Genomic DNA, 21837 nt, shown 5'->3' with positions numbered 1-21837 from the left:
AGTCACAAATATACTTTAATTGGTTCAACTCTCCAGGTTAGGACATTGAACACTTTATATCTCTCAGTGCATCTTTGATCCTTTACAACATAATTTCCCAAATTTCTTAGAATCACTGTGTGCAAATTGTACCATGTAAGCAGAAAGTATCAAGTACAGTGGATGCCTTGGTAAACATATGACCGTGGGCAGAATTATTAACATAGATAATTGCAATGCTTGCTTTTGCCTTATGGTTTTCCTCATTTCCTTAAGGTGTTCACTGTGGTAAATTTTGTCTTTAATATTTATTTTTATATATTAACATATGCTTACATGAAATTCAATAACGTTTGGGAGGTATTTAGAATATTAATGTTTGTTAAGACACCATGAGCAAAGCAACTTACTGTTTCAGAGGTCCATGACCACGATGGTTGGGAGAATGGCAGCATGCAGTCAGAAGTGGGCTTGATCAGAAACTTAGATCTTATATCTTGTGGCACAAGCATAAAGCAGAGAGCTAATGAGTGATGGTCCAGTGATGCACTGTAGTTCTGGGTGGTACTTTAAAGAACAACTTCATGAATCACTTTTACTTTCCACAGTACCTCACTCATCACCATTATTTGGAATATGTTCTAAAATTCAGTATTGGAAACTTTAAAATAGTTTATTTGAGAATGTGGATAAAATATATTTCTACTATTCTATACTACTAATACTAAGAAAGACTCCCAATGGACGCAGATAAATGAGCTCATTGTTATTACTCCCTGAACCTAATAAGCTCACTAATGAGCTCCTAAGAGTCCATCTTTTTAGAAATAACTGAGTGTTTTAAAAGGCTTTCTAACTATGTTTTAGTTTGGAAATGGCAGTTGTTCTTTACTCTATCTGTAATGATTGCCTACTTTCATCTGAGATAGTGTTTGAGATAAAGCAACAAGTCATTAATTCCTCATAAAATAGTGAAGAACAGTATTAATTAACCAGCTACAACTCCAGTGTCATTGCTTCCTAATTCTCCAGAATCAAGCTAATCATACAGTTAAAAAGTAAACTCTTACTTTTCTCAGAGAATATGGGAAAGAGAAAGAATCAACTAACCAAAAATCTCCAAGTACAATTTTTATACATTAAAAAAAAAAAGAATTTATTTGATTACCTTTCTCTCTCACTGAGTAATTAGCTAGGTTTCCAGTATCAAGTGTGATTTTTTTTTCTAGTTGAGTGAGCCTAAAACCCAATTAGAGAGCTGCTTGTTACCACCAAGGTGTCTGGCCACTACTGCACCCTTAGGGCTATTCTACCACATTAATCATTGATTCATAGGCATCAAAATATGGTAGGGCTGTTACTTGCCTACTTCTTTTGGAAGCTTACATTATGTACTCAGAATTCATTTTTAATTTACTTGGATGAATTAATCCATGGTAATAAAGTGCCAGAGCACTTTAAAGTCTATGAATGTTTTTATGTCTTCAAAACTCAGACTATGTACTCTTAAACTAGAAAGAAAAGTTAATGCAATTTTATTTCAAAAAAATTGATGAGAAAATGTTTTAAGAATGCTAACTACATAAGCGGTTGATGGACATGTGTGGTAACATAACCTAATGGAAAGAACTAGTTTTGTTAGTCTGTTTTTATTTTTGCTTTGGTTAGTTGTGTTTTTTAGTAGAATTGTCATTTAATTCCAGCTTCGTCAGAATACTTAACATTAAATTTCAAGCATCTTTCAATTACTTCTTTGTAAACATTGTAAAGGTGACAGTATTGTTCATGATATATTATATTTCTTTATGAGAAAATAGAAGGCCTTCCAAGGAAAACAACAAAATCTGGCATTACAAAGCTGCATTAGGACCAGACACATATTCTTATATCAAGGCTGGATAAGGCAAGCCACTAAGAGAAAAAGACCGTTTTTCCCCAAAGTCAGGCAAAAAAGTCAAAGAAAACTCCCACTCCCACTGATAGGAATCCAATAAGAACTCTGAACTACACAACCTTATCATATATACAGAGGATCTTGGTCCATACAGAGCTCCCTCATCTCTGTGAGCCCACTTGAGTCCTAGACAGTCTATTCTCTGGGTTATGTCCTTGTGGTGTCCTTGATCACTCTAGCTTCTCCAAATCCTTCCTTCCCTTCTTGTGCAAGAACTTGTATCCCTGATCTCTCCAAGACTTTTAAAATGAAGGGATGTTAGGTTTGGTCTAAAGCTTGTTCAGCATCTAATGTGATGATAATGTGATATTTTTCTTTCAGTATTTTTTTTTACATGGTGGATTACATTGATGGATTTTCATATATTTAACCATCCCTGCATCCTGGGGATGAAGGCTACTTGGTCAGGACAAGTGATGTTTTTGATGTGCCCTTGGATTCTGTCTCTGAGTTTTTTATTGAGTGTTTTTGTATCAACATTCAAAAGGTAAATTGGTCTGAAATTCTTTCTTGGTTGAGTATTTGTGGAGTTTAGGTAGCATCAAGGTGACTGTGGCCTCATAGAATGAGTTTAGAAGTGTATCATCTGTTTGTACTTTGTAGAAGTGTTTGCCGAGTATTGCTATTAGTTCCTCTAATATGGAAGAATTCTGCACTAAAACCATCTGGCCTTGGATTTTTTTTTTCAGGGGGGGACTTCAAATTACCTCTTCTATTTCCTTTGGGATAATAAGGTTTTTAAAATAGTTTACCTGATATTGATTTAATTTTGTTGAGAGTTATCTGTCTAGAAAATCATCCATTGCCCACGCAATCTTGGGCACAAACACAGCAGAGGGTCCTAAGATACTCAGAGGACTCTCCATTCTGCAGGCATCCTAGCACTCCCAGGATCTTGAGATAGCTGGTGAGTGGAAAACAATATCTGTTCCAAAAAACCCAGAGGGTCTTGTGCCAGCAGGAACAGGGACAAAGGAAACTCACCCAACAAGTGGCTGGGGTTCATTCTGGTCATTGTCAGCCTCGTGCCATCTTGGGCACAAACACAGCAGGCCCTAGCACATCCTGGATTTTGGGATCAGAGACCAGTCTACTCAGGAAAGCATGTGGGTGACAGAAGCAACAGAGCTCTTTGGACAGGGTTGCTACAGGCCTTCATCCTGAGCCAGGAGGTAGAGCTGAGACCCAGACCCCTGGGCACCTTCTTTGCCAGAGGAGAATTGGCCTACAGGGAGGGGCCTGACCCGAGAACTCAGGAAGTGGATCGAAGCTACATACTTCTGTGCACCTTCCCTGAAAGAGGAGAACTTGCCTGCTGAGAATGCTCTGACCACTGGGACTCAGGAGAGAGTTGGACTCCCAAAAGTGCTTACAGAGGCTAAAGAATCACAGGAGGAACAAGCTCCAACCAGACAGTTAGAACATGTAATACCAGAAATTACCAGATGGTGAAAGGCAAACATGAATCTTACTAACAGAAACCAAGATCACTAGGCTCATTGGTCTCAGTACACCCAGCACTGAGAGTCCTGGATACCCAAAAACACCCAAAAAGAAAGATTCAGACTTAAAATCATACCTCATGATGTTGTTAGAGGACTTTAAGAAGGGCATTAATAACTCAAAGAAATACAGAGAACACTCTAAACACATCTAAGTCCTTAAAGAATTACAGGAAAACATTGCTAAACAGGTAGAAGTCCTTAAAGGAGAAACACAAAAATCCCTTAAAGAATTACAGGAAAACACAACCAAACAGGTGATGGAATTAAACAAAATCATCCAAGATCTAAAAATGGAAGAAGAAACAATGAAGAAAACACAAATGGAGACAACTTTGGAGATAGAAAACCTAGGAAAGAAATCAGGAACCATAGATGCAAGCATCAAAAACAGAATACAAGAGATGGAAGAGAGAATCTCAGTTGCAGAAGATTTCGTAGAGAGCATGGACACAACAATCAGAGAAAATGCAAAATCCAAAAAGGTCCTAAGTTAAAATATCCCGGAAATCCAGGACACAATAAGAAGACCAAACCTAACAATAATAGGTATAGATGAGAATGAAGATTTTCAAATTAAAGGGCCAGTAAATATCTTCAACAGAATTATAGAAGAAAACTTCCCTAACCTAAAGAAAGAGATGCCCATGAGCATAAAAGAAGTCTACAGAACTCAAAATAGACTGGACCAGAAAAGAAATTCATCCCGACACATGATAATCAGAACAACAAATGCACTAAATAAAGATAAAATATTAAAAGGGGTAAGGGAAAAAGGTCAAGTAACATATAAAGGCAGACCTATTAGAATTACACCAGACATCAGCAGAGACTATGAAAGCCAGAAGATCCTGGACAGATGTCAGACAGACCCTAAGAGAACACAAATGTCAGCCCAGGCTAATATACCCAGCAAAACTCTCAATTACCATAGATGGAGAAACCAAAGTATTCCATGACAAAACCAAATTCACACAGCATCTTTCAATGAATCCAACCCTTCAAAGGATAATAAAGGGAAAACACCAACACAAGGATGGAAAAGCAAGAAAGTAATCCTTCAACCAACCTAAAAAAAAGACAGCTTTAAGAACAGAAACTCAACTCTAACAACAAAAATATCAGGAAGAAGCAATTACTTTTCTTTAATATGTCTTAATATCAATGGACTCAGTTCCCATATAAAAAGACATAGACTAACAGAGTGGCTACATAAACATGACCCAACTTTTTGATGCTTACAGGAAATCCACCTCAGGGAAAAAGACAGATACTACCTCAGATTAAAAGGATGGAAAACAATTTTTCAAGCAAATGGTCCAAAGAAACAAGCTGGAATCGCCATTCTAATATAGAATAAAATCGACTTCCAACACAAAGTTATCAAAAACGAAAAGGAGGGGCACTTCATACTCATCAAAGGTAAAATATTCTAAGATGAACTCTCAGTTCTGAATATATATGTTCCAAATGCAAGGACATCCACATTCATTAAAGAAACTATAGTAAAGCTCAAAGCACACATTGCACCTCACATAGTAATAGTGGGAGACTTCAACACCCCACTCTCATCAATATACAGATCCTGGAAACAGAAATTAAACAGAGACAAATTGAAACTAACAGAAGTTATGAAACAAATGGATTTAACAGATATCTACAGAACATTTTATCCTAAAAGAAAAAGGATCTACCTTCTTCTCAGTACCTCATGGCACCTTCTTCAGAACTGACCATATAATTGGTCACAAAACAGGTCTCAACAGATACAAAAATATTGAAATTATTCCATGTATCCTATCAGATCACCACAGACTAAGGATGATCTTCAATAACAACATAAATAATAAAAAGCCAACATTTACATGGAAATGTAAACATTTACATCTCCATTCAATGATACCTTGGACAAGGAAGAAATAAAGAAAGAAATTAAAGACATTTTAGAGTTTAATGAAAATGAAGCCGCAACATACCCAAACTTATGAGCACAATGAAAGCAGTCCTAAGAGGAAATCTCATAGCTCTGAGTGCCTACAAAAACAACTAGAGAGAGCATATACTAGCAGCTTGACAGCACACCTAAGCTCTAGAACAAAAGGAAGCAAATTCATTCAAGGGGAAGAGATGGCCGGAAATAATCAAACTGAGGGCTGAAATCAACCAAGTAGAAACAAAGAGAACTATACAAAGAATCCACCAAACCAACAAGATAGATAAACACTTAGCCAGGCTAACTAGAGGGCACAGGAACCATATCTTAATTAATAAAATAAAAACTGGAAAGGGACACATAACAAGAGTACATGAGGAAATCCAAACATCATCCGATCCTACTATAAAAGGCTATACTCAATAAAACTCGAAAACCTCAATGAAATAGATAGATTTCTAGACAGATACCAGGTACCAAAGTTGAATCAGGATCATATTAATGACATAAACTTTCCCATTTCCCCTAAAGAAATAGAAGCAGTCATTAATAACCTCAATAAAAGAAAGAAAGAAAGAAAGAAAGAAAGAAAGAAAGAAAGAAAGATAGAAAGAAAGAAAGAAAGAGAGAGAGAAAGAAAGAAAGATAGAAAGAAAGGAAGAAAGAAAGAAAGAAAGGGCACAGGGCCAGATGGGTTTAGTGCAGTTCTATCAGACCTTCAAAGAAGACCTAATTCCAATTCTCCTCAAACTATTCCACAGATAGAAAATGAAGATACTCAACCTATTTCATTCTATGAAGCCACAATTACTGTGATACCTAAACCACAGAAAGACCCAACAAAGATAGAGAACTTCAGACCAATTTACCTTATGAATATTGATGTAAAACTACTCAATAAAATCCTTGCACACTGAATCCAAGAACACATCAAAATGATCATCTATTATGATCAAGTAAGCTTCAGCTCAGGTATGCAGGGAAGGTTCAATATACGGAAAATCCATCAATGTTATCCACTACATAAACAAACTCAAAGACAAAAGCCACATGATCATCTTGTTAGATTCTGAGAAAGCATTTGACAAAATCCAACACTGAATCATGATAAAAGTCTTAGAAAGATCAGGAATTCAAGGACCTTAACTAAACATAATAAAAACAATGTACAACAAACCAGTAGTCAACATCAAACTAAATGGAGAGAAGCTGGAAGCATTCCAATTAAATCAGGGACTAGACAAGGTTGCACACTTTCTCCCTACCTATTCAATATAGTACTCAAAGTCCTAGCCAGAACAATTAGACAACAAAAGGAGGTCAAGGAACACAGATTTGAAAGGAAGAAGTCAAAATATCACTATTTGCAGATGTTATAATCGTTTATATAAGTGATCCTAAAAATTCCACCAGAGAATTCCTAAAGCTCTGGATATAAAATTAACTCAAACAAATCAGTGGCCTTTCTCTACACAAAGAATAAACAGGCTGAGGAAGAAATGAGGGAAACAACACCCTTCACAATCGTGCCAAATAATATAACATACCTTGGTTTTACTCTAAGTGAAAGATCTGTACGATAAAAACTTCAAGTCTCTGAAGAAAGACATCAAAGAAGATCCTAGAACTTTGAAAGATCTCCCATGCTAACGTATTAGCAGGATTAATATTGTAAAAATGACCATCTTGCTGAAACCAATATACAGATTCAATGCAATCCCCATCAAAATTCCAACTCAATTCTTCAGCGATTTAGAAGGGCAATTTGTAAACTCATTTGGAATAACAAAAAACCTAGGATAGCAAAAAGTATTCTCAACCATTAAAGAACCTCTGGTGGAATCACCATGCCTGACCTCAAACTATACTAGAGAGAAATTGTGATTAAAAACTACATGGTACTGATAGAGCAACAGACATTTAGACCAAAGGGATAGGCTTGAAGAAATGAACCCACACACCTATAGTCACTTGATCTTTGACAAGATTGCCAAAACAATCCAATTGAAAAAAAGACAACATTTCCAATAAATGGTGCTGGCACAACTTGTGGTTATTATGTAGAAGAATGATAATTGATATATTCTTATATCCTTGTACAAAGCTCAAGACTAACTGGATCTATGAACACCACATAAAATCAGAGATACTGGAACTTATAGAGGAGAAAGTGAGGAAAAGCCTTGAAGATATAGACACAGGGGGAAAATTCCTGAACAGAACACCAATGGCTTGTGATGTAAGATTGAGAATCGATAAATGGGACCTTATAAAATTGCAAAGCTTCTGTAAGGCAAAAGACATTGTCAATAAGACAGAAAGGATGTATCACATGGCTCCCAATGGAGAAGCTAGAGAAAGTACCCAAGGAGCTAAAGGGATCTGCAACCCTATAGGGGGAACAACATGATGAACTAACCAGTACCCCGGAGCTCTTGTCTCTAGCTGCATATGCATCGAAAGATGGCCTAGTCGGCCATCAATGGAAAGAGAGGCCCATTGGACTTGCAAACTTTATATGCCCCAATATAGGGGATTGCCAGGGCCAAAAGAATGGGAATTGGTGGGTAGGGAAGTGGGGGGCGCTATGGGGGACTTTTGGGATAGCATTGGAAATGTAATTGAGGAAAATATGTAATAAAAATATTAAAAATTAAAAAAAATAAGACAGAAAGGCCACCAACAGATTGGGAAAGGATCTTTTCCAATCCTAAATCGGATAGAGGACTAATATCCAATATATATATATATATATATATATATATAACTCATGAAGACAGACTCCAGAAACTCAACTAACCCTATTAAAAATGGGGTACAGAACTAAACAAAGAATTCCCAACTGAGGAATGAATGGCTGAGAAGCACCTGAAAAAATGTTCAACATCCTTAATCATCAGGGAAATGCAAATCAAAACAACACTGAGATTCCACATCATACCAGTCAGAATGGATAGGATCAAAAATTCAGGTGACAGAAGATGCTGGTGAAGATATTGAGAAAGAGGAACACTTCTCCAATGTTGGTGGGATTGAAAGTTGTACAACCACTCTGGAAATCAGTCTGGCATTTCCTCAGAAAATTGGACATATTACTGCTGGAAGATCCAGCAATTCCTCTCCTGGGCATATACCCAGAAGGTGTTCCAACTTGTAATAAGGACACATGTTCCACTATGTTCATTTCAGTCTTATTTATAATAGCCAGAAGCTGGAATGAACCCAGATGTCCCTGTACAGTGGAATGAATACAGAAAATGTGGTACATTTACATAATGGAGTACTACTCAGCAATTAAAAACAATTGAATTCATGAAATTCTTAGGCAAATGAATGGATCTGGAGGATATCATCCTGATTTAGGCAACCCTATCACAAAAAGAACAGATATGATATGCACTCACTGATAAGTGGATATTAACCCTGAAACTTAGAATATCCAAGATACAATTTGCAAAACACATGACAGTCAAGAAGAATGAAGACCAAAGTGTGGATACTTCACTCCTTCTTAGAATATGGGAGGTATAACCCATGGAAGGAGTTATAGGGTTAAATTTTGAGCTGAGATGGCAGGAAGGGCCATCTAGAGACTTCCTCCCCCGGGGTTCCATCCCATATACAACCACCAACCCCAGAAACTATTGCATATTGCAGAAAGATTTTCCTTATAGGACCCTGATATAGCTCTCTTTTGTAAGGCTATGCCAGTGCCTGGCAAATACAGAAGTGGATGCTCACAGTTATCTATTGGATGGAAAACAGGGCCCCTAATGAAAGAACTAGAGAAAGTACCTAAGGACCTAAAGGGGTCGGCAACCTTATAGCAGGAACCACAATATGAACTAACCAGTACCCCCCAGAACTGTATCTCTAGTTGCATATGTAGCATAGGGATGGCCTAGTCGGCCATCAATGGGAAGAGAGGCCCTTGGTCTTGTGAAGATCATATGCCCCTGTATAAGGGAATGTCAGGGCCAGGAAGTACGATTGGGTGGCTTGGGGAGCAGGGTGGGTGGAAGGTATACGGAGCTTTGGGGATAGCATTTGAAATGTAAATGAAGAAAATATCTAATAAATATCATCCATTTTGTTAACATTTTCCAAATGTTGGAGTATAGGCTTTTGAAGTAAGACCTAATGATTTTTTAAATTTCATCAGTGGCTGTTATATCCCCCATTTCATTTCTGATTTAGTTTATTGGATACTGTCATTCTGTCTTTCAGTTATTTTATTCAAGGCTTTGTTTGTCTTATTAAATTTCTCAGAAATCCAGCTCTTACTTTTGTTGATTCTTTGTAGTGTTACCATTTTGTTTTGTTTTGTTTTTTAAAACTTAGTATGATTTCTGCCCAGATTTTGATTATTTCCTGCCATCTTATCCTCTTCTGTGTGTTTACATTTTCTTAGAGTGTTCAGATGTACTTTTAAATTGTTGTTAAGACAACTCTCTAATTTCTTTCTGGAGGCACTTACTGCTATAACTTTCTTCTTAGCACAGCTTTCATTGTTTCCCATAAATTTGGGTATGTTCTGCCTTCATTTTCACTGAAGTCTGAAAAGCCTTTAATTTCTTCTTGTTTTAACTTTATTTTTTAATTAGGTATTTTCTTTATTTACATTTCAAATGCTATCCCAAAAGTCCCCCAGACCCTCCCCCCACTCCCCTACCCACCTACTCCCACTTCTTGGCCATGGCGTTCCCCCGTACTGAGGCATATAAAGTTTGCAAGACCAAGGGGCCTCTCTTTCCAATGTTGGCCGACTAGGCCATCATCTGATATATATGCACATAAAATCAGAGACAATGAAACTTATAGAGGAGAAAGTATGGACAAGCCTCGAAGATATGGGCACAGGGGAAAAATTCCTGAATAGAACAGCAATGGCTTGTGCTGTAAGATCGAGAATTTAATTTTTTTTTTCTTTCTTATTTCTTTACTCAGTGACCCAGTGATCACTGAATAAATAGTTGTTCAGTTTCCATGATTGTGTAGGTTTTTTGTTGTTTCTGTTGTTGTTAAGTCCAGCATTAATCCATGGTAGTCTGATAAGATAGAAGGCATTATTTCAAATTTCTTATATCTGTGGATGATTGGTTACTAACCAACATTTTGATCAATTTTGGTGAAAGTTCATGAGGTATTGAGAAGGTACGTTCATTTGTGTTTTGATGAAATGTCCTGTGGACATCAGCTCAGTTCATTTGATTCAAAATATCAGGTAGGTTTATTATTTCTCTGTTTATTTTTTGTCCGGATAACCAGTTGATTGATGCGAGTGCACTACTAAAATCCACCACTATTAATGTGTGGGGTTCAGTGTACAATTTAAGCTTTAGCAATGTTTCCTTTACAAATGTGGTTGCCCATGCTTTGGGGGCATAGATGTTCAGAACTGAGATGTCCTCTTGGTGGATTTTTCCTTTGGTGAGTATGAAGTATCCTTCTCTGTCTCTATTCCTTAGTTTTGGTTGAAAGTATATTTTATTATATATTAGAATGGCTGCTGCAGCTTGCTTCTTGAGTCAGTTATCCTGGAAAAACTTTTACTCTGAGGACTTTTCTATCTTTATTGTTGATGTGTGTTTCTTATATGCAACTGAATGGTGGGTACAATTTTCACATCCGTTTTGTCAGCCTGAGTCTTTTAATTGGGTAATTGAGTCCATTAATGTTGATAGATATTAATAAAGAGTGACTATTAACTCCTGTTATTTTTTAGTTGGTGGAGTTAGTGTGCTTGTGTGTGTCCATGTGTTTGTGTATGTAATTCTTTTGTTTTGCTGGTATGTAATTATTTATTTCGTATGATTTTTATGGTATTATTATATTCCTTGGGAATGCAGTTTTCATTCTAGTATTTTTTTTTTTTGAAATTTCTGGATAGATCTTATTTAAATTTGGTTTTGTCTTGAAATATCTTAGTTCCTCCCTCTATGGTTATTTAGAATTTTGCTAGGTTTAGTAGTCTAGGTTGGCATGTGTACATTTCTTGAGGCTGCAAGAAATCTGTCCAGGCCCTTGTGCCTTTTATAGTCTCTGTTGAGACACATTGGGTGTAATTTTAATTGGTCTGCCTTTGTATGATAACTGAACATTTTCCCTTGCAGCTTTTAATATTCTTTCTATGTTCTTTACATTTAGAGTTTTGTTTACTATGTGATGGGTGGTTTTCTTTTCTGGTCCAATCTAATTGGTTTTCTGTATACTTCTTGTATGTTTATAGGCACCTCTTATTTAGGTTGAAAAAGTTTTCTTCTAAGATTTTATTGAATATATTTTTCTGTTCCTTGGAGCGGGGACTCTCCCTATCTTCTATTTTTTATTATTCTTAGGTTAATGCTTATCATGATATCCCAGGTTTCCTGGATGTTTTATGACAGAAATTTTTTATTTAATATTTTTTGACTGGTGTTCAGTTTCTTATATTATATCTTCTACACCTGAGATTCCATCTTCTGTCTCTTGTATTCTGTTGGTGATGCTTGCATCTGTTATTCTTGTTCTCTTATCGAAGATTCTCTCAGTTTGTCTTTTCTTTATTGCTTCTATTTTCATTTTCAGGTCTTGTAGAGTTTTATTTATTTCTTTCATATGTTTAATTGTATTTTCTGTATTTATTTCAGGGATTTATGTTTATTCTCTCTAAAGGCTTCTGCCTGTTTGATTGTTTTTCCTAAATTTCTTTAAGCAATTTATTCATTTCCTTCTTTAAAAACCTCGGTCATCTTAATAGATGGGTTTATAATTATTTTCTTGTGCTTTGGTTATTAGGATATCCAGTGCTGGTGTAGTAAGATAACTGTGCTCTGAAGGTGTTATAGTGCCCTTGCTTTTTTTGAATTGTATTCCTATGCTGGTCTTTAGCCATATACTTGTCCTTGGATGTTTCAGTTGTGGCAGGTGTGTGTTTGGTGGGGTGCCAATGCTAACCTTGAAGATTATGATGAGGCAGGCCTCTGTTGGATATCTTTGTGCTGAACAATGGAACTCAGGGGGCATTACAAGTCTTCCAGCAGTTAAGTGTGCTCCTGAAGACAAGGTTGTAAAGAGTTTGTGGTGGAGAAGGCAGGCAAAGAGGTGATGGAACAATGGAGCTCCAGGTGATAAGATGCTGCTCTGCACTACTAAGCATACCCCAGAGGACTATGGGCATGGGACAGGGGAATGGGTGCAGGGTAAAAACATAACCTCTATGGTTCTGTATAAGCAGGTCTGATGAAGGTAATTGGAGAGTTGGATGGACAGTGAAGGTCTGGGGGACAGCTGTCTATCCAAGGCAGTTTGGTATGTGTCAGAAGACTCAGGGTGGGTGCAGGGGAATGTCTGCATGGAGGAAATCTAACCTTCTAAGTAGGTCTGATCACAATTAGGTTTTCATTCATTCATTCATTCATTCATTCATTCATTCATTTACTCTTTTAGATTTTAATGTACCAAAATAAAGAATAATAAAATTAAAACAAAAACTTGCATTGAATTTGAGCAAGTCAAACCAACAAAAAGAAAATAGCCCAAGAGAAAGCATGATAATCAGGGACCTACTTGTTCAAACACAGAGGAATCTCAAAAAAAAAGGGGGGTTACTGCAGATCTGTGTGAGGCTTCTCCATACTGCATCTGTCTCAAAGCTTTGCTTGTGCTGATTTCCAGGGCCTTGTTATCTTGGTATCTTCCATTCCTCTAGCCATTGATCTCTTTCTGCCTCAACTTCCATGGTGTTCCCTGAGCTCTGAGGTGAGCAAATTGATAAAGGCCTCACATTTAAGGCTTAGTGTTGCAAGGTCTTTCACTCTGTATATAATGCCTGTCTGTCTCTATATGTGGTCCCATCTACTGTAGGAAGAACATTCTCTGATGATGATTGAGCAGGGCACTCATTTATGAGTGTAGAAAAATATCCATAGGAATGATTTTCTCGTTGTCTATTTTTTTTTCTTTTTTGGGACTAGTGTTATTTGAATTTATCTAAAATCTCTGGGTGATCTTGTCTCAGTTTCTTAGTCACCCAAGCAGTGTTGGGTATGGAATACATCTCATGAGGTAACCCTTAAGTCAAATCAGTCATTCGTTGGTTACTCCCACAAACTTTATGACACCATTGCCCTATATCTTGCAAACAGTATACAGTTGTAGATGAAAGATTTCTGTCTGGTCTGGTGTTTACATTTCTCTTAGTCTTGGCAACAGCCTGAATTATAACTTCAATTGTTTCAAAACTATATGAATTACTCTAAGAATGAATGAAGGTACTTAAATTCGTATAGAAATTCCAAAGACTCACTTACTTATATATTGCTTAATTTACTTATTTTAATTACATTCAATGTAATACTTATGTAAAGTGTTTTGTGAGTTTCGATGTGTTTACTTTAAAGCATGTCTGGGTAGCCGGGCATGGTGCTGTACGCCTTTAATCCCAGCACCTGGGAGACAGAAGTAGGTGGGTTTCTGAGTTCGAGGCCAGCCTGGTCTACAAAGTGAGTTCCAGGACAGCAGGGCTATACAGAGAAACCCTGTCTCGGGAAAAAAAAAAAAAAAAAAAAAAAAAAAAAAAAAGCATGTCTAAAAGCAGCAGATATCTCCCAACCTCTGTTTAGTAACTGCTAATTGTACATAAGAAACATTTCCACTGAGAGCTCTCTCCCAAGAAATTTTCTGTGCTAACACACCTGGGAGAGTGATAAATGAATGGTCTGGTTGAAAACAATGCCTCCAATATTAGAGGCTACATTTAGCAAGCATACAGTAGTATACTCAAAAACCTTGGTTGATACATTCTACTACTAGCTGCCTGGTTTATGTTCTATGGCACTTGTGCCAATTATAAAAGTAAGTTATGAGATTTATGATTGATTATGTACCTGTGGGCAACAGTTTTTCTTTTCTCTAAAATATGAAAGATTTAAGTGAATCTTTTCATAATTTCACTTCAGTGGAAGATGTAAAAACAAGTTAAATAATAAAGTGTTTCAAACGCCATGAGGTCTCAGGGAAGGTAGAAACATGTTTGGATACTGGTACCTATTGTATACATGAATGTCATACAATATTTTACCCAGGAAACCTCTAAAATTAAAAATATTTTGTTCAGGAGTTTTAGAAACAACTAGCATCCTATTTGTTTTTTTTTTTCTCGGTGTCTTTATCTTAAATTTGTATAAACTTGAGCAAGTAGAGTTTTTGACATATACTGAATATTTAAACAAAGTGTTGGCTTTATTTAATTGTTAAAATATACCATAGGAATCAGTTTTGAGTAAACATTCAAAGTTTCTGTGATATATTATTCATATTGGGAGTTAGATGCAGGGGTGTGTGTGTGTGTGTGTGTGTGTGAGAGAGAGAGAGAGAGAGAGAGAGAGAGAGAGAGACAGAGAGAGAGACAGAGAGAGAGAGAGAGAGACAGAGAGAGAGAGAGAGAGAGAGAGAGAGAGAGAGAGAGAGAGAGAGAGAGAGAGGGAGAGAGAGACAGATTTCATATATAGGTTTTAGGGTCAGACAAAAATTATTAATGTGTTGGTCTTTAACTATGTATATATCTAATAAATGCCATAAGTCAAATTAAATTAAATAGCATTTGATTAAAACTGAGTATAACTGAGAAATACCAGAATAAACAGATGAGCTGATGCTCAAAGATCCCAAGATGAATGCAGTCTACAAATCATTAAAATGACTAAATTTTGTAAGAAAACAGATCTCTGTAGTGAAATACAATAGAAAGTTACATAAAGCAGAAGATACTAAAGAGATAACAGGCTAAATTAAGTGAATATGAGTATGAAATGTAAAGGATGGGAGATTATGATATAATTAAAGAGCATATGTATATATTTCAGAGTAAATAACAAGTCAGGGGCATCTGTGTAGTTGTTAAATAAATACCAAGAGAAATAAAATGGCCGAGAATTATTCCTGCATTTGTCAAATCAAAACTAACCTTATACAATATGAACAACATTTGTATAATACAAAATGAACTAAGATGTCAACAGAAGCCAGGCATGGTGGTGCACGCCTTTAATCCCAGCACTCCGGATGCAGAGAGAGACAGATTTCTGAGTTCAAGGGCAACCTGGTCTACATACAAAGTGAGTTCGAGGACAGCCAGGGCTGTACAGAGAAACCCTGTCTTGAAAAACCAAAAAAAAAAAAAAAAAAAAAAAAAAAGGAGAGGGATCACCACTCTTGTATTCCATATAGTAATCTCTAGGAGAATTTGTAATATTAAATACTCTTTTAAAAGCTTTAAGAACAGTCAATGGCTGATCAAATTAAATGTGAATATAAAAATGCTAGATAAACAGACAATATAAATCTTACGTTGTAATTGATGTGTGAAAACTGAAATTATTAAAATTTTGTTTAAATAAAGTAAAATTCTTTGTATGCGGGTGAGTAGATTTGTGGGGGTAAGGGACAGGGAAAGAAAGAGAGAGACTATGTGTATGCACGCGTGGAAGACAAATGACAATGTCTAATGTTCTTTAAAAGCTGTATACCTTGCTTTATGAGGTAGGGTCTCTCACTGACCTGGGGTTAAACAATTATCCTGGTGTGGCTGGCTAGAAATTAGCAGGGATATGTGATTTTTCTACTACCCCACTGTCGAGATTACAAGTATACACCATCACACCCAGTATTTTTGAACACATGTACTGAGTACTGAACTTGAATCCTAGCTCTGCTTTCATGAAAGCTCTTACTGAGCTATCTCCCCAGGCCATTGTTATTTATTTCACATCCAATTTTCAATTGTAAAATAAATTAGGTCAATATTTGTTTCCAAATTCAAATCTTTAAAAAATAGAATCATAAATTAAGTCAGCTAAGTGAAGTATCCAGGTGTCATCCTCATTCATGAAACACACCTAGGCTACTAGTGCTGTTATTTTACAATCCAAGATAATTGTATTAAGTTTTTATCTACAAAGGACATTACAAATATCAGAACCAACTGGCATAGTAACACAGGGTGTTGGGACGTAGATTAGATAATAAAAATTTGTTTGTGTATTGTTATTCTCTTTCAGGTGTGAAGCACATTTCATAAAAGCCTAAATCTCCTATCAGGTGGAACTATTGAAGTAAAGATTTGAGATGGTATGGAAGTGACAAAACAATTTAGTAACTTGCCTACTAAAATTACTAAAATATTAATTTACTAATCAAGTGGTGGTCATATACTACCAGATCACATTCTTAAGCTACCAAAAGACAGTTTTTACTTTCTCTTCTTCATGAAATTTTCAGAAGTGAATTGTCAGCACAAAGTTGTTGATAACTAAACTATGAATGCTTTTTTTCAGTTGTGTGCTAGCCTATCAAGAGTATGAAGAGTGACAGTAATTTTACCAAATGACTAATCACCCAGTGTGCTGACGACTCAAACTTTTGATCTCCTTAATTCTTTTTCCATTTACCTCAAAATGAAATTTTAGATGCCATATTTAGATAGCTAAAATTTTATTACTATGATCTTTTAATTATTATAAAGCCTAAATATTAAAATAATTAACGTCTTAAATAACATGGTAAGATATTGAAAGTATATATTTCTGATTTCACAAGTCCATAGAAAACATGTTGGTTTTCAGAAGTGCTTAATTGAGATACTGATGACTTTCCTGATGCCTAACTACAGTTTAAAAATGTTTTTGAAATTTGTTGAATTGGTCACTGGAAACTGTGCTAACTCCTTCTTTAGCATTTATTACCTTGTAAATTAGACATTTCAAAATGACATTCCAACTTTGGTTATATACATGCTCTCTATTAGTTTCCTTACCTTTGCCATCTCCCTCCTGTATAACTAGTTCTTCTCTTTTTACTGTCATATGCTCTGTTACTATATTGTCCATGTTTTTAAAATCATACAGAGTTTGTATCTTTAAAACCAACTTATTTCACTCAACACAAACATTTCTATACCCATGCATTTCCTATGATGATATAATTTTCTTTTTTTCTGATAGTAGGGAAAATTTTTGTATAAATCTTCTATTCTCTATTGGTGTATATTTTTGCTTTTGAGCCAGTGTTATTCAGTTTTTGCCATTATAAATTATTCTGGTAGTTTAAAGCAGGTATTGTGACATCTCTATTGTGGATTCTTTTGCTTAGTAATGCTTTCGCTATTCAAATTATCTAATTTTCCACATGAATTTGGAGACTGCTATTTTTATTCCTATGAAGAGTGTCATTGGAACTTAATGGGTATTGTATTGATTTTGTATATTGCTTTTGGCAATGCACCACTTTAATAGCACAAATACTGCTGATCTGACAAACATGAAAATTCTTTCTACCTTTTACTATATCCTGAAGTTTCTTTTCTCACTTCTTGAAGTTTCTATTATAAAGGTATTTAATTTCTTTGATTTCTGTATCATATTATATTGATTGGTTTATATGTTGAACCATCTTAATTTTCCTACAATGAATCCTTCTTGATCATGTTGTTTTATTTCCTCTTTGGTTTGTTCTGAGCCTGTTTGAGTATCAGGGTATTGCTAGATTCACATAATATATATTTGACTCTTCCTTCATTTCTCCTTAGTTAAATACGTTGAACAACATTGATATTGATTTTTCTCTTAAGGTCTGTAGGAATTTATCAATAAATCAATTCAGTTTTGATTTTTGTTTTGTTGGCAGATTTCCTGTTTTACTCTCACTTTCCTTGACCACTTCAGTTTTTCATTTTGAGCATTGTATAGATTTACTTATTCATGGATGTGCTTTGGATTTCTCGTAGACTTTTCAAATTTATAGGAGATTACATTTCTGCCTATGTTTTATTACTCTTTTTCTTCTAATAATTTTAATATTTCTAGTTCTTCTTTTCTTAAATCCTTTATGTACCCTAATATGTAATTTATTTAGAGCACATTTCTATTTGTTTAAATGCAGACCAACAACAGCTATAATCTCATAACAGCTTTCATTCTGTTCCTTTGGCTAATGTTATATTGTATTTGTACTTTCACGTAATTTTAAGGAAAAATTAATTTACTTCCAAAAACCGCCAATGATAACACTCATCATTTAAAGATACATTGTTTAGTTACCATGTTTAATATAATTTCTGCAGATTCTATATCTGTTGATCTATATTATAGTCCATTACAATTTTATAAGATACAAGAGATTAATTCATTTTTAATTTATGCTGCTGGATAGTGGAGGTGCATGTCTTAGTCCTAGTACTCATGAGGCAGAAGCAGGCAGATCTCTGAGTTTAATGCCAGCCAGATCTAAAAAGAAAGTTCCAGAACATCCAAGTTTACATGGAGAAACCTAGTTTTAGAGGGATAAGGGGAAGCAAAAAAGTAAACAAGCAAACAACAAAAACAAAAACAAAAACAAAACATGAATTTATTTCTGTTTGATTTAATTAGTATTCATCTTTATTGGGTTGTTTGTTGGTATGTTTGCAGTTTCTTTGTTTTGTTTTGTTTAGCTGAATGGTCTGTCTAGTATTCATAATGTAGTCATCTAAAGTTATGTTAGAATCTGTTCATTACTTTTGGTTTAGTATTCCTTACTGAAATTGGATATGCTAACATTTCCTGTATGATTCATTCCTCATGAATTTTGGTGCTACTGTTGGATAGTTTCTTTTATTAGTACAAAGGTAACCTTTTTTTTTTTTTATAACTAATACTATTTGCTTTTTGAATCCATTTTTCTTGTAATTTCACTTTTATTCATTTGCAAATGTTTGTTTGTTATTTGCTTGCTATGAATAATTCCTTCCTGTATCTCATTCCAGTCTGGCAGTCTCTGGCTTTTAATTGGAAAATTGAGATTAGTAACTCTTACTTAATTCTGAAAGGTATGTATGACTTCCTATTATGTTTTCAATTGTGTAATGTTTGGTTCTTCTGTAATCTTTATACTAGTATTTATTACCTGACCACTGAGCTGCATTCTTTTCTGTACATTCAGTCTTGGGGATTTTGTTCTTGTTTGTTGGTTAGTGGGTTTGTTTTAATCTGTGGGTAGAATTCTTGAAATAATCTTCTGTAGCAGTGCTTCATGATCAGATTATTTCTTAATGTTTATCATGGAATTTTTTGTACTTTACTTATGGAAAATAATTATCTATTCTGGACACAGTAATGTAATATGGCAAACATTTTTTGTTAAGGAATTGAAGTACAGAATGCCATACTCTTGGTGTTTAGGATTTTTATTAAAGGTAGGATTTGATTTTTAATTTTTACTATTATTTTATTTATGCCTATATGTACTTGTGGGGGCATGTCCATACAAGGACAAAAATGGGCATTTTATTCTCTGGTGCTGGAGATGTGGTTACTTGTGCTACACTCATCATGGTACTGGGAATACATGCTTGGTTTCCAAGAAAAACAATAAGTACTCTTAAGCACTGTGTAAGCTCTCCAGATCCCAAAAACAACAGCAACAACAACAACAAAAAAAACCAACTACTGTTATTTTATGCATTTATCTTTGTATGTGACTGGCACTTATCTTGGTTTTCAATAAGTTTTCTTTATTTATCTATTGTTTAAGTTAACATGGTACTTCTAAACTATAGATAAAATAAATCAAAGGAGAATGGCTGTAACCAATGAAAGCCACCCAAAAGAATTCATCCTACTGGGCTTTGCAAACCATCCTTGGCTGGAACTCCCACTCTTTGTTACTCTTCTGATAACATATCCCATGGCATTGATGGGGAACATCGCCATCATTCTGGTGTCCACCTTAGACCCTCGTCTCCACAGCCCCATGTACTTTTTCCTCACAAATCTCTCCTTTCTGGACATGTGCTACACCACAAGCATTGTGCCTCAGATGCTGTTTAACCTGGGAACCTCCAGAAAAACCATTACTTACATTGGATGTGTTATTCAACTTTATGTCTTCCACATAATGGGAGGCACAGAATGTCTACTTTTGGCTATTATGTCCTTTGATCGATATGTGGCTATCTGCAAACCTCTCCACTACACCCTCATCATGAACCAACGAGTGTGCATTTTGTTAGTGTCTATTATGTGGCTGACTGGTGTGATCTTTGCTTTTTCAGAGGCTACACTTACATTACAATTGCCATTGTGTGGCATACATAAACTGGATCATTTATTGTGTGAAATCCCAGTTCTCATAAAAACTGCCTGTGGTGAAAAGGAGTCTAATGAGCTAGCACTTTCTGTGGTATGCATTTTTATACTGGCTGTTCCTCTGTGTTTAATTCTTGCTTCTTATGTTAATATTGGGTGTGCAGTACTTAGAATTAAATCTTCTGAAGGAAGGAAAAAAGCCTTTGGGACATGTTCTTCTCATCTCATTGTAGTTTCTTTATTTTATGGTCCAGCCATTAGCATGTACCTTCAGCCTTCTTCATCCATCACACGGGACCAACCCAAGTTCATGGCTCTCTTTTATGCAGTGATAACTCCTACACTGAATCCTTTCATCTATACCCTAAGAAACAAGGATGTAAAGGGTGCCTTAAAAAAGCTCCTGAGAAGCATTTTCAGTTCAAAGTGAAAGTTCTTTGGTATTAAAATTAATAATTGTAGTAATTTTATACTGGTTTCTCTAATAATGATCATATATTCCAGGTCCACACAATATAGAATTCTTGCATGGCTTTTCTCATTTCTAGTATTACAGCATTGTGATTTTTTTTTAATTCAGATGAAGTGTATGACCTTTACATAAAGAATTTGTAATGATATATTAAAATATACAAATAGACAAAAACGATGTGTAAATATTTAATTCTTTTTAAAACATAGCTAGTATAAGTCTTGAATCACTGAAAAAAAGAAAGTGACCTTACTAATGAAGAACAGTCTGGAAACATTTCTGGAACTAAACTGGGACATTTAGATGTGCCTTTGAAAATTGACATGAATCAATAAGAGGAAAAAAAAAAACATTTTTCTGAGGTGAAAGAAATGAATTACATTAATAAAAATAAGTGTATTTTAATGAAGCTTATTTTAAAGGCAATGATATTCAAAATATGTTCCATTACAAATTGAAATTTCTATAATTTAGTTGTCAATTCTGTACACTCAAACCTAAAACTATCATATAAAATTCTTTACAGTTCATGAAAGAAGGCTTATTAATTTGATGTTGAAACTTTGTTATTTAATAAGGCATTTTTGTGGAGCATGTGTCTGCTCTTTGTTACATTGATCTGACCAGGAAAGAGAGAGAAAGCAAGACAGAGGCAAGAGAGGGAATTAAAGAAAGGAACTGTAATCCTCAAGGATCATCTCCCAGCGACCCGCTTTCTCCATCTAGGCCCTACCCACCAATAGTTCTACTTCCCAAAAGGCTAACATCAACTGTTTCCCAAATATCCAATCACATGGGTCATAGGATTATATCAAGCCATAACATAAGGTAATCTTCATTAGAATAAAGTCAGTTTTCTAAGCATAAATTTACATTATAGTAGAGAATAGAAGAGA

General features: G+C 35.3%; 1 protein-coding gene across 1 annotated transcript; it reads left to right on the top strand.

Annotated features, from left to right (window-relative positions):
• Positions 1-19960: 19960 nt before the first annotated feature.
• On the top strand, positions 19961-20899 carry LOC110312593 (olfactory receptor 2B11-like). The gene has a single exon (XM_021186307.1). The coding sequence runs from the start codon at positions 19961-19963 to the stop codon at positions 20897-20899; it is 939 nt and encodes a 312-aa protein (XP_021041966.1).
• The last annotated feature ends 938 nt before the right edge of the window (positions 20900-21837 follow it).

The sequence above is a fragment of the Mus caroli genome, unplaced genomic scaffold, assembly GCF_978045245.1.
Source record: "Mus caroli unplaced genomic scaffold, Mus_caroli_1 scaffold_18, whole genome shotgun sequence".
NCBI classification, from domain to species: domain Eukaryota; kingdom Metazoa; phylum Chordata; class Mammalia; order Rodentia; family Muridae; genus Mus; species Mus caroli.
Note: the sequence above shows the minus strand (reverse complement) of the source record. Positions and strands in the feature narration are given on the sequence as shown.

Excerpts from the sequence above, each read along its gene's own strand:
- LOC110312593 (XM_021186307.1), top strand. The coding sequence starts at position 19,961 with ATGGCTGTAACCAATGAAAGCCACCCAAAAGAATTCATCCTACTGGGC.